The sequence below is a fragment of the Brachycentrus maculatus genome, unplaced genomic scaffold (assembly GCF_059751285.1).
Source record: "Brachycentrus maculatus isolate JH-2025_06_01 unplaced genomic scaffold, ASM5975128v1 h1tg000119l, whole genome shotgun sequence".
Lineage (NCBI taxonomy): Eukaryota > Metazoa > Arthropoda > Insecta > Trichoptera > Brachycentridae > Brachycentrus > Brachycentrus maculatus.
In genome coordinates this window covers 470,204-483,962 of record NW_028280872.1, presented here as the reverse complement: position 1 = coordinate 483,962, position 13,759 = coordinate 470,204, and the positions used below count along the sequence as shown (strand labels likewise).

Sequence of the window (13,759 nt, the reverse complement as noted above, 5' to 3'; positions counted from 1 at the left end):
AATAATATTGTAATTTAATGGCGCCAAATCCAAAAATAAATTGTGGTTACGAAGCAAACACGTAATGTCTCCAGATTTGTTGGCAATTCACGACCGGTATATTCTAGAAGGTTTTTCAGTAATTTTTCTGCGGAGCGCAATGCATAATGCATTTTTGATGCATCTATGCACAACACCGAGCAATTAGGTTAATTGTGACCGAGCAATCTTGGCAGACAAATGAATTGTGTTAGTGGATGCAATTTGTCACACACAGCTGGCATTGTTGTACCTATTAACCAGTTGGTACATTACGACTAACATACGTACATATAACATATGTAAGTACACATATATATGTGTAAAAAATCGTCATTTATTTATTTTCTATTCCGAACTATTCAAACGTTATTCTAAGTTCATTTCCTTTCTTATAAAAAATGTTTTTTTTTGTGAATATTGTAAAATTGAAAACTCATTTTGTCACTTGTTTTCGATTTATGAATAGAACGCCACTTTTTTTTAAGTTGAACGTTTTTGAAACGAAGGAAGAATTTATGTATTTTCATCTCATGTAGGTCAAATACGCAAAAGAAATCAATATTTGCCAATAAACTGCCATTTTTTTAATGAAAAAAACTACGCAGAAAGTGCTAGAAATATGATCGGAGTGCTAGAAATACGTCGGAGGATGATAGAAGGTTAAAATTGATAAAAATATTATTTATACTTTGAATGATGACACAATGTGTACAATAGTATCCTCTATAATGTTTTTAACATCAAAGGATAAAAAATTTCAGTCACTGTATCAAAATAAAGAATCAATCTCATAACCTTAGATAAACTAGTTTCATAAAATAAATTTTATTATGTAATTAGATATCAACGTCACTTCGATAATCATACATAGTCCTTCAAGCGCGCAACCTTTGACAATAATTTATTGCAAAAACTTGTTCTATTTTCTTACACATATTTCTATAAATCCGTTGAATCTTTATTGCTTACACTTAAAAGTCACGTGTCGATATATATCTGCATGTGTATAATTATGATTACTTTTTCCAAGGCCCCTCCGTTCACTACGAAAACATCGTAAAGTGTCGGAATTCCCGTTTTTATATCATTTATGAAGGCAATTGCAGTAAAAAGTGGATTACATTTTAATGGAACAAAGTTTATGTTGCCTACAAGTATATTTTCAATAAATTGTCAATAAATACTTAAGTCTTTAATCCAATATCTAGTCACTATTCAAAGCTATTTATCATTTGAAAATGACATGAACAAAACTTGGTAATTATTATAAGAATTATTTAAAAAAATTGACTTCCAATTGCGTTTTATTTCACACGACTAGTATCGAAAACTACATGTAGTATGTTTTTGCCGACAGGTGATCACAAAAACAAACGAGCAAAAAAATCATTCAGATATTGGTAAAAAAATTTAAATAAGTGGCCTAATATGTGTGTTTTTTTTTCGATAATTAACATATCACTACACAAAGTTAATGCCAAATCAATAAATATTTAAATTTGGTAATAAAGGTTTACTTTTACTAATTTGAAATTTTCTTTTGTTTCAGCGGTACAAAGAGGAAGAGTACCACCGTCACAAACCAACAGTCTAGGAATGCCAGGCCAGTTCATGGCGGACCCAGTGTCTGCTGCCGGTCTCAATGGTCACTCCTACCTCTCATCCTACATATCCCTCCTCCTCCGAGCGGAACCGTATCCCACGTCCAGATACGGACAGTGTATGCAGCCTAATAACATTATGGGAATAGACAATATCTGCGAATTAGCGGCGAGATTATTGTTCTCCGCCGTCGAGTGGGCGAGGAATATCCCGTTCTTCCCGGAGCTCCAAGTGACGGACCAAGTAGCTCTCCTGCGACTGGTCTGGTCGGAGCTCTTCGTCCTGAACGCCTCCCAGTGCTCCATGCCCCTGCACGTGGCACCCCTGCTGGCCGCGGCGGGCCTGCACGCTTCCCCCATGGCGGCCGACAGAGTGGTGGCCTTCATGGACCACATACGGATATTCCAAGAGCAGGTGGAGAAGTTAAAAGTTCTCCACGTGGACTCGGCGGAATACTCCTGCCTGAAGGCGATCGTCCTGTTCACGACAGGTAAAATGTTCGATTCGTTATTTGGGGATGTAGGGCTCTTGCTTTATAGGGTGATTGCTGGCTGGTCGTCCGTGTGTGCGGTCTCGGATATGTTGTCTCTTGTGAGGCAACACTTGGACGCGTACAGAGAGCCTCAAGCTCAACAGAACACTTCCTCGGGGTATTATTCCGCTTTCGATAGCACCGCATCTTCCTTGGGTGTCAGTTCTCCTATGAAGTACAGTAGTTTCCTTCCCGCTCCTCACGCTTCCTCGGCCTTCACTAGCACTCCCCGCATGCCTCACGTTTCCAGTTCCTTCCACAACTCCGACTTGAGTAACTTTTCCCCTTACACGAAGATGCGCTGATACCGGCCTTATCTGTAGTGAAAGAGTCCCATTCCTTAGTATTATCAGTAGGTAGTCCATTGTTCCCGGGTGGAATGCAGTATGGATGTAGTGTGCCTGGGTTTGCCATAAGGCACGGGTAGTGCGGAATAATTCCCCGAGTTTGGCGGCAGATGGCGAGATAAGGGCTGGGCACGCCGCGGATGTCTGAGGGTGATGCTGCGCTACAGGAGCCGTGCTCTTGTCTCCGCGCGCGTATCTGACCCGCATCTTCCGTTGATCGATTTACATACCTCGCGATCGGTTCGACGTGTGCAGTTCAGATAGGAAAACCTTTTTTTAATACACACATTAAAAGTTTTTCTTTGTTTGGCTTCCATTAATATAAGCCTCTGGCGTACATCAATAGAGGCGATAGTTTTGCACATTTTGAATGCGATCAAATCTCCGACTCCCGAGTTTGTTTGGGACTTGGAGTGAACCAGAAGCTAGTTCCCTTAGCTCGCTACCGGCCGCAGTTCAGATAAGGTCCGTCACACGCCGGAAGGAACGGAACCGATCATTATTTCTGCTCCCCTGATACGAGACCCATCTCAACCATTGACACGGACAACTTTACTCGGAGAATTGAATAGTTTTCAATGCAAATATCACCACAATATGGATATTATTTATATTTTTCTTCGTTAGATAATAACAAAGAAATCAAATTACGTCATTCGTCATTTATGGTAACTCTAAAATTACTTTTAAAAATGAATTTAAAAAAAAAGTTCCTGATTATCTTTGAATACGAATGAAATTAGTGAAATTCTTTAGTATCTACTTTATCATCAAGATTGTGCATTTTCAGTATTATTTTAAAATATAATAGGATTGTTGTTCGAGGATTATTTATATCAAAAACTCTTTGTTCACTTATAAAGCCATTTTGTATTATTTTTGTAAAAAGCCTAAATTTTACTATAAATTGTTTCTTAATTGGTCAGTATTAGAATAATAGCGAATATTTTATAGTCAGTAAATAAAATAGGCTGTGAGCTAAGTTTATACAAAGAAGTTAATAATTAAGTTTAAATTATTTAAGACGCATTGTTTTCCATGTGAAAAGTCGTAGCACCGAAATATTCTAGATATTATATTACTGAAAATGAAATATTTTTTCTAGATGTTTTCGGTATGCGCCTTTGATTTCTCAAGTATTTCATAAGCTAATCATAAATAGATGATTTTAGTCGTGCCTTAAATTTTAATTAATTTATTTATTATAGTTTTTAAACGTACCACGTAAGTGAAACATGTTACCATTTTTTGACAATATAAAATAATTTATTTTAAAATTTCCATCGTTTTATTATCTTTTTTTTAAATAACACATATTTAAACATTAATTTTACTCTATACATGTCATTATATGTGTAAATTCGAAATTAACCTACATTTATGGGAGTAATGGAAAAGGTGTAGGTATTGCATTTCGAGGCTTTATGATGTTTTTTCCTTGATTTTTAAAATTATACTGAAATCATTAAAAAGTATTAATTATCTAGTCTGATAATAATTTATACTTTAACTGTATAGGTAACGGTAAGTATTAAAATATTTAGTATTTATATTTAACGATCATTATTATTTGTTCAAGGTATATAGTTGCTATTAAACTATTAAAACTTAAAACATGAATAATGACGTATAATTAAAATACAGTTTTCTCACTTTTATGATAAACGAAATTATTCAAATGAATAATTATATATTATTACTGAAAATTAACATTTTAGATAAATTGAGTAAAAAATTTAATAGATTACATGCCATTATAATAATTGATGCCACGAATTTAACTAAAAAAATCTGGGAATCTTCACGACAACGTAAATGTTTAAAATATGCATTTATGAATTTCGACATACATTGGTGGCATCACATCCATGAATATTCATTTTTATTTGAAATTAATAATATAATCAATAAACTATAGTAGACTCGGGTTGTGGTCTCGTAGTTAGTGTCGCTGATTCTTGAGTCAGGGTTTCTGGGCTCGAACCCTCTCTGCCACAACTTGATTTTTAATAACGGGCAACTTAGGCCCAATAACAAAAATATAATAAAATTTAAATATTTGTGTTTAAAATAGAAATAAAACATTTTTCCTCTAAAAAAATACATGAAAAAATGCATAAGAGGTGAGATATAAAACAACGTTGTATTTTTTTGTTGTTATTGCTACCAATCCAGAAAAGCTTACATTTAAAAAAAAAATAACGAAAAATGATTTCAAAACGCTGACAAGAAATTTAGAGGTAAAATTAATATTTTAATCGTCTTACTTTTTATTTTATTTTATGTTGGTGGTGGTTTTTTGGTTTGCATGTGATTTTTTTAAATTTTTATTTTATTTACATGTTTAAAATGTAGGGGATGGGTTAATTAACCATACTTTTATACTAATAATGTTTTAGTGATGGCTCGTACTTCTCAATTTTTTTTATTACCAAATACGCTTTATACATGTAAGTATATTTTCGGATGGTGGATTACACGAAATTGAGATTCGATAAAAAAGATCTCGTATCTTAAATATCGATATTTAGATGTAAATGTGAAAAAAATCGTGAAATGTAATTGAAGCTTCTAAAAGCTCACACCTAGGGTTGTCATTATATTCGAAGTATGTTGTTATATAAGCTGGTGGAAAATAAACGTGCTTAACTCCACAGCTAATGAAACATTAACAAACTTTTATTTACTCTATCAATATTTTTTTCGAAATATAACCTTCGAAACTAATCGTTGCATGTAAGGGGCTTGTAACAATAAAATCATTTTTAAGATATAATAGAATTAGCCGAATTTCATTTATTTCTTGAATGTTTTCCGCAGATACTTTGTGGCACATTTTATCATTTATCATTTTCACACTAAATCACTTAGGATTTTTACGGAGTGTGTGGAAGTTTTTGGTGATAGTATTTTAATGTGTTTTCATTTAAATGTAATATTCGTTTTCTGAATTGTATGCGAAAAATTCTGTTTTTACTTGTTGTTTAATGACGTTTTTTACAACTTTGATTCATGACACTTCAGATATTCGGAATCTGCAATAAATTATGGAACTTCATTACGCCGAGACTAAAGGACGATGCCAACATAAAATGGCCACCCAAGCATCTGATAGTAGTTAAATGTTTATGGTGCATGTAAAAATGCATTGTTTATGGTTCTAACAGCCATGTAGAAAACTTATATCTGCTTTATAAATACATTTACTAAATTAAAAAAAAAAAACTGTTGGCAAAGGGAAAATTCGCAAGTTATTGTGGGTACAATCATAGTAATATATATATCAACGTAAAAAGAGAGGAAAAAAACATGCCTTGGATACGTAAATTTAAAATTTAAATCATTAGCATAGTACCTACTTGCAAAATTAAAAAGACATCTTGCTTTTACGAACATTTAAAAAAATATTACTATAATATGGTAACTATGGTAACTATCGGGTGTGTGCGTACTTTCCCGCAATAATTAAATTTTAGTTATTTTTTTAATAATTTGTACTATCTGATTTTCATTTTGAACCGAACCCGGGACCTCCAGCATGGTAGCTAAATCCGCTAACTATTACACCACAGAGGCGGAACGATTGGGTATATAATTTTATATATATATTTTGTTATTATAAATAAGCACATTTGATTCATTAGGTTACATAGTATACGCTTATTTTCTAAGGAGTATATCAGTTTCGAAGATCAAAAATTTTCTTCTTAAAAATTGAACAACGGACGTTTCAAAAGGATCTTAATGTGGAGTTGACAGGCCGGAAAAAATGAAATTGGAAAGTTGACACATGCAAAAAGGGTCCGAAACTCAAACAAATGTCGGTATTCCATTTCGCCCAGGGCCCGCGGCTGTCCGCGGGCCGCAGAACGCGCTGCAGGTCAAACCACTTTCCTCCCGCGGAACCTATAATTTATTGTTTATTCCATACAGGTTATCTCGGCTCCGCCAAAAGCGTACCTTACTGTTAGGCGTATACTCCGTTCGGTGGACCAAATCATAAAACTAATTATTATCAATATAATAAAAGATTATTAACCAAATATTTTATTTAGATTTATATATAATATGAATATACAGTATATTATATCCAACATACATTTAAAAGAGTCTCTGCTTAGTAAAACTCACTTAGATCATTGCTACGTACTGCTGAAACTCGCACATGTAGCGACGTATAAATTTTGTCTATTGTATATATATATATATATATATATATATATATATATATATATATATATATATATATATATATATATATATATATATATATATATATATATATATATATATATATATATATATATATATATATATATATATATATATATATATATATATATATATATATATATATATATATATATATATATATATATATTTAAATATATATATATATATATATATATATATATATATATATACATATATATACACATTGTAAAAACTACATATATTTGGATAGGCGGCGCTCTTGTGTAATTATCTTTCCTTTTCTCTACCAACACCATTTTTTATATTTATATAAACTTAAATTTAGTATTTCCGATTATATTTAAAAAAAATGTATTTTCATTTTGATTTTCTTGCTTCGAAAATTAATTTGATTTTAAATATTACAAAATGCTTTTTGGTATGAAACAATGATGCATTGAATTATAAAATTAGCTTCAGAATGTTTTTGAACCTACATTTTTATATTCAAGTATATATTTTTTTGGAGATTACTGCCTTTGCTTCTCTACCTCTATATCCAAAGCGTTCGCACCGTGTCCAAAAATCAGTAATTGATAATTATGATATTTTATTAAATTAATTGTTAATTAATTAATTTTTCGTTCTCATACACTGGACGTGCTATGAGGTAGTATTATTATACCTTCAGGCACTTTGCTGGCAGCCTCAAAACGATATAGCCCAGGGCAGTCGCGGTCACGACTCTTCCGTCCCATTCTCACTAGAACAAAACACTAGCCATTTACCTGGTGAAAGAAAGAGATGCCACATATACTTACACGGGTGCAGGTTAAAGGAACATCCATTCGGTTTGAGGAAGCCAGTGAAACTAAGAACCGAGTAAAAAAGTCATATTTTATCAACTGGCGAGAAACAATAGGCATAGTGTAATAAGTACCTTTGTACTCATGTGTTAATGTTACACGTCCGTGAACTTGGTTGATGGTCGTCGTGCATCCGGATCCCAACGGTGGACTTAATTCGGCAATAAACCTTGCCGCGAGCGTTGCGTCTCTCTTTTGCATATTGGAAATGCAATTGCCGCGAGGGAGCGAGAGGAGTGTATTGGTTTCATGTCGTGACGCCGTTCGGTTGGGATTTGACCGGTGGACTAAGATCGAGTCACGACCTGTGGTGTGCATGTATTTGTATGTCTTGACGTGTGTTATTTGAATGTGTGCAATAAAACATAATAATAATAATTGTGGGAGCACGCATGCGCGTGTGGTGAGGAATTTTATTAAACATAAGAATTTCATACTTTTTCTTAAAATTTAAAAGTAATCATGAATTTGAAAGTTGTTTGAGTTGGTTGAATAATGTCTTATAAGGTGTGTAAATTAGAGATATAGCAATAGGATACTATTTTGATGAAAAAATTGTAATCCTTAAACAGATTTCAATGAACAATTGTTGACGTTGTTACATCTAGCAGTCCTAATAAATAACTAAGAGCGGATTTCATAACTTCTGTGTTTGCAGATATGCTTCCAATATTACACATCAATCCCTCTTCTCATGTTTCGAGGGAATTGTTTCGACTCCAGTTCATTTCCACCTTTTCATTTTCAAGGATTTGGTGCATCTGATCATACAGTGCCATCTTTAGCTTTTATAATTTGTTATATGATAAAGAAAATTCAGTCACATCACCCCACTACTTCACCAACTGCACTGTTTACGCTTTCCCGAAAGGGTTAAAAATAAACTCTGTCTACTCATGTGTAAATCAATACATAATATGGTTTCATAGTATCTAAAAGAGCTGTGTATTCTAGACGAATTGCTTCGATCGGCTACAACAACTGCTATGGGCAAAGTGATCTTGCCAGGTTGCAACCAGCGTACTAAATTTGGCGATCATGCCTTTGCTGTTGCGGTACCGATAGCGCGGAATGCTCTTCCACCAGTAGGAATAGTGACAGTGAGATAATCTCTAGAAATAAACTAAAAACATATTTGTTTGCTAAAACCATTTTCATTTCTATCTTCTTTTCCCCTATTCATTTTCATTAAACGTCATTGAGATATAGTTGGGTAGTCGCTCGACTGCAAAACTGGCGTCGCGAGCTTGATTTCCGCCAATTGCAAAATTAATTCAATAAAGATTTGTTTTCCATTGGTTTGAGTGTTTGTGATGTATTTTTTGACATTTAACTTCCCTATCCTTACTATCTTACCTGCAGGCAAGCCTCTTAAAGAAGCGCTTTGCAGGTTATTAGTATAAAAAAATATGTATTTTACTAAAACTGCGCTATAAAAATTATCCAAATTCATTATTACTAAACAATAAATGGATGTATTGATACAATATAGCTTGTTTGGTACGTCTTCAGTCGGAGATCAGTAAACCCATTGATGCATTATCATCTTGCCTATCAGAAAACAATTAGCGCTCACATTCCCCAATGATTGTCTCGGAGAGAGTTTGCGATACAATTCTGCTGTCCATCTCATGCCTCCCCTTACAATTTGCACGGCGTCGTGCTGATGATATCACTCGCCGCGAAACCGGTTAATTAAACGTCGGATTGACTCACAATTGCACCCGGATCAGATGTTGTGCATCTACCTGATCAGTTTCAACCGTTTATGGCTCTATCACTAATTGGCAAAAGTAAACAATACACATTTTACAAACAAAATTTTGAGTGTGTCCAAATACTTGTTCAGAAATCTACTTCATCTCCGCTTAGGAGTTATTTTTGACATCTCAACATAGATTAAGAAGAATATGGAAGTCTGGGTATTTACAGGGCTTACGACCGTCTTAGGCTTGGTTAAGTAATCACTTTACTCACGTGTAACAATCACTAATTATTCCAAAATTTGAGATGTGTGGTTGTCAATCATGGGTAGAATTGGTGAATGTTACACGTGTGTAAAGTGATCACTTTACTAACCCTAAGACGGTCGTAAGCCCGTTGAATGCTCAGACTTCCATATTCTTCTTCATCTACCTATATTTAGATGTCAAAAATTTAATATTTTACAAATTTTACGAACACATGTATATTTTTATTGAAACTTAAACTATACTTGGTAAATACCACAATTTTTTAAAATTAATTACGACACGCATTTCGATGCATTCCGCATCGTTTTCAAACACCGGATAAATTTTAGAGTTGTGTCCTTGGGACGTTTAAGAATGAAGAGGGGGTAGGAGCTTTTTCTTATTATTATTGGTACGTCTTTTATACAGCTTTGCTGGGCAAATGAGAGGATCTCTAACTTGTTTTGGTAAAAAAAGCTTTAAGTTAAAAAAAAATATTGTTATTAAGTACACATTTTTTTACGTGACAGTGATCCAAATGGATTATGTGGTTCAATTTCATGTTGAAAATGGGTAGAGTGCATTTTTTATACCTGATGCATCACTGCAATATGATTTTTTTTTTTTTCTTTATTTAAAATTCTTTTGCATTACATAAATTCAAAAACAAAAAATATTTATAAAAAATAAAAATAAATACAAAAAAAGATCCCACAAAGGCATGGCCTGTGTGTGGGTATACAAAATAAATAGTCATAGTACAGGGTATAAGGGTATAGGTTTCTAAGTATAATTAGTTTATACAAAATACAAAAAACTTAAATTAAATACAAAAAAAAATAAAAATAAAAATACTTGACTCTCAGTGAGCAATTTTTTATTTTATTTTTTTTTTAATTAAAACTTAAACATAAAAAAGATGACAAAGTAAAAAAGTAAAAAGCTAGCGATCATGTTCTAAATGAAAAAGGAACTTAAATCTGTCTCTTTTATAAATAATCTAAGCAAATTTTTTAATTTACACGAACTTAGGGAATTAACATCTAACAAATAGTCTTTGTGGAATAAGTTGAACAGTTTTGGAGCTATGAAAAATGAGTGTCTTTGCGCAAGTCTGGATTTACAAAAAGGGATTTCTAATAAATTATTAATTCGTTGGCTAGATCTATTATTATTTTTAGGAAATAAATGTTGGCGCAAATAAACATATTTTAGACACTGTTGGCAATAGATTTCTCGTAGCTCCAAAAGTTCGGCTTCCTGAAATAATTGGTTGGAAGGAAAAGTAGAATTTTTTTTAAGCATGATTTTAATAATAAGTTTTTGGACTGTTTCTAAAGGCTTTAAATGAATATTGAATGCTCCCCCCCATCCAATTATTCTATGCACAATTTTTTTAAAAATGTGTTTTAAAAATAAGTGTCGGAAATAATTTGACCTTTACCTCTTTTGCAAAGAGATCTGAGCTTAATTAAATTTCTTACTCACATTTGAGGAGTACTTATGTAAAGAATTTGTAATGCGTACAGAATACATTGTGATTAAAGTTACGTATAATAGCCGATAATTTCTTTGTGTTAACATACTCTCAGTTCGAGCTTATAACACCATTGTTTCTTCCAATACACGCGAGGCGTAGTAAAAAATACCTTTGAGAGGGTCATACCACAAATTCTTAAACTTTGCATGAAAAGGATTATATGCAGTCACCTTAATTATACACACAAACACATGGTGCAGAAACGTACTACTAATTACGGAGATAGATATGTGTGTGCTAAAAAGCGAGAAGAAATACTTTGTTTGTGTAGAGAAGTTTGTTTTACGACGATTTTGCGTCAAATGTTTCGTAGACGTGTTTCGTAGACATTTTTTTTAATGGTGCAATCTAAGAAATAAGGTGAATCAATTGTCCGTCAATAATATGACTGAACTCTATACCACATCATAAAAATTGTCTTAAAACCAGCATCAATGTTAAACATTAACAGTTCTTACTTTTTATACAGTAAAATAATATTTTTTTTTTAAATTTGAATTTCCCTTTTTTAAATGCAACTTTTTCTTAAAATCCATTGTAAATCGTATTTCGATTTATCTCTCATCATTTATTTACCAAGTAAAATTTACATTAATGATAGTTGGGTATTATTACAAAGTGACTGTCAAATCAATTGATGAAAGAAGAAATAAACTCCGCTGATGTCGATTCAAGATATTTATCGGCATATTAGATTAAAAATATATTTTTTTAATCAATTAAACATACAATACAGTTTTTCGTCAATTACGTGTGACAAGCTGAACTCATTTAACATTTTTCCTATTATATTAATATTTAAATAAAATAAATTTAAAAAAATAAACGGATATTTTTAATCCACGCAGCGGACCACAGTTTGAGCGTTTTCATTTTAGAGTTATTCTCGTTGTGAGAAATATACTGCGGCTAAAAATATTTCCCGAGTTATTGACGGGCGTGTAATCGACCCAAACTATCCGTGAACACTTTTTATTCTTTTGGACCTTACATATTTTTTATATATTCAGGCGCTGTCCACATGACGACGGTGAAAAAATGTAATTTTTAATTATACGTACATTTTTTAAAACAATTTAAAAAGTATAAAGTCGCATCGTGTATTTTATGTTGAAAAGAAATATATCACATAAAATTAAGCCCGTGTCAGGAGATAATTTACGATCGAAAACATATGAACAATGCTTTATTTACTAAATAAAATAATTAAAATTTGGTATACTGCTTTTTATATTTTGACATCTTTACATAGATGAAGAAGAATATGGAAGTCTAAGTATTCACAGGACTTATGACCTGTCATGGTTTAGCACTTTATACACGTGTAACAATTACCACTTTACCCATGATTGACCACTACACTAATCAAATTTTTGGAACTCATACATATATCATAAATCTCACGTCGCTTCATGTTTGAGTTCGCGGCAGTATCTTTGGTTGATTTGAGTAAGCTTTAATTAAGCCGACACCCTTTTGATAAAATTATATGCAAGAACCTAACTGAATAATTTTACATGCTAAGACACACTCGATAACATGATTTTCAATTTTTATTCATCTTATAATTTGAGTTTATTCACAATATTTTAGATGTGACCAAATCCTTGTTTACAAATATGGGTTCCTCCACTTAGGAGTTATTTTTACATTTGTGTTAACTGTTTAATTAACTCCCGCGTGGAGACACCCAGATTCGTCAACAATGTTTTGGACTAACCTAAAAATTTGTGATTTTTTTGTTATTGAAATGAATATCTTAATCCAACCAAAATAAAATGCAAAACGTTCAAATGAAAGCTATTTTGAATTGATTTATTCTAAAAAAAAACTTTAAATTTAAAATTTTGCATATTATATGTAAAAGTTTTTTTACATGATTATAATAATATCCATATAATGACAATGATTATTATCATAATATTATTATAACTGCAAAAAAAATAGTTCATTCGTCTTTTATGACGCTATAGAAGAGTGGAATCATAATGACATTTCGTTAATGGGGGGTGGTGGAGGGCTCATTGACATTGTCATAGAAAAATAAATATTATTATCTTAGTATCTTCAAAAAAAATATATGTAACTATGTTTAATCGGTTATATAATCGATTGAGTATTTTAACGAGGCGATGAATTAAATTACCCCGAAATAACGGTGTGATCAAGCCTTTATAAACGGTCAAACGGAGAATAAAGAATGGTAAATTCATGACTTCGGAACTTTTTCTTCATGGGAATATATTGGTGAGAAAAATTTAAATGATTCACTTTAATTAAGTTGGCAAAACATGTACTTTAGAGAAGAATTTTATTTTATTATCTCTCCGCCTTGCGATAGATCTACGACGAATTGAAGCGCTTCAATAAAAATGAAAAAAAAAACAAAGATTTTTTACAACCGAAGCCACACTCGGACGAAAATTCGTAGCAGTAAAAATAATGTTGGATTCAAAGAAAAACAAGGAGTCGCGGACAATACTCGATTCTCGGATCTCTGGAATAAATTCCTGCGAGCCGGGTGCAATCCACTACCGACAGCTTCCTATGCATAATACATAATACATGGCTCCTTTAACTTCTGCACTCCTGGTCGTGCTTCTCGAATTTCCGTTCCAAATATCTACACAAATATGCACACGCACGCACATACACACACACATATTTATGTGTGTGTGTATAATAAATACTAGAGTATTTGCTTT

General features: G+C 32.4%; 1 protein-coding gene across 2 annotated transcripts in view; it reads left to right on the top strand.

Annotated features, from left to right (window-relative positions):
* Window positions 1–13,759, top strand: part of svp (COUP transcription factor 2) — a 130,878-nt gene that overhangs the window by 55,283 nt on the left and 61,836 nt on the right. For both annotated transcript variants that reach the window (XM_088259637.1, XM_088259636.1), the window contains one exon: window positions 1,571–2,113. In XM_088259637.1, coding sequence (XP_088115763.1) covers window positions 1,571–2,113 — 543 coding nt within the window. The remainder of the gene's footprint in view (window positions 1–1,570; window positions 2,114–13,759) is intronic.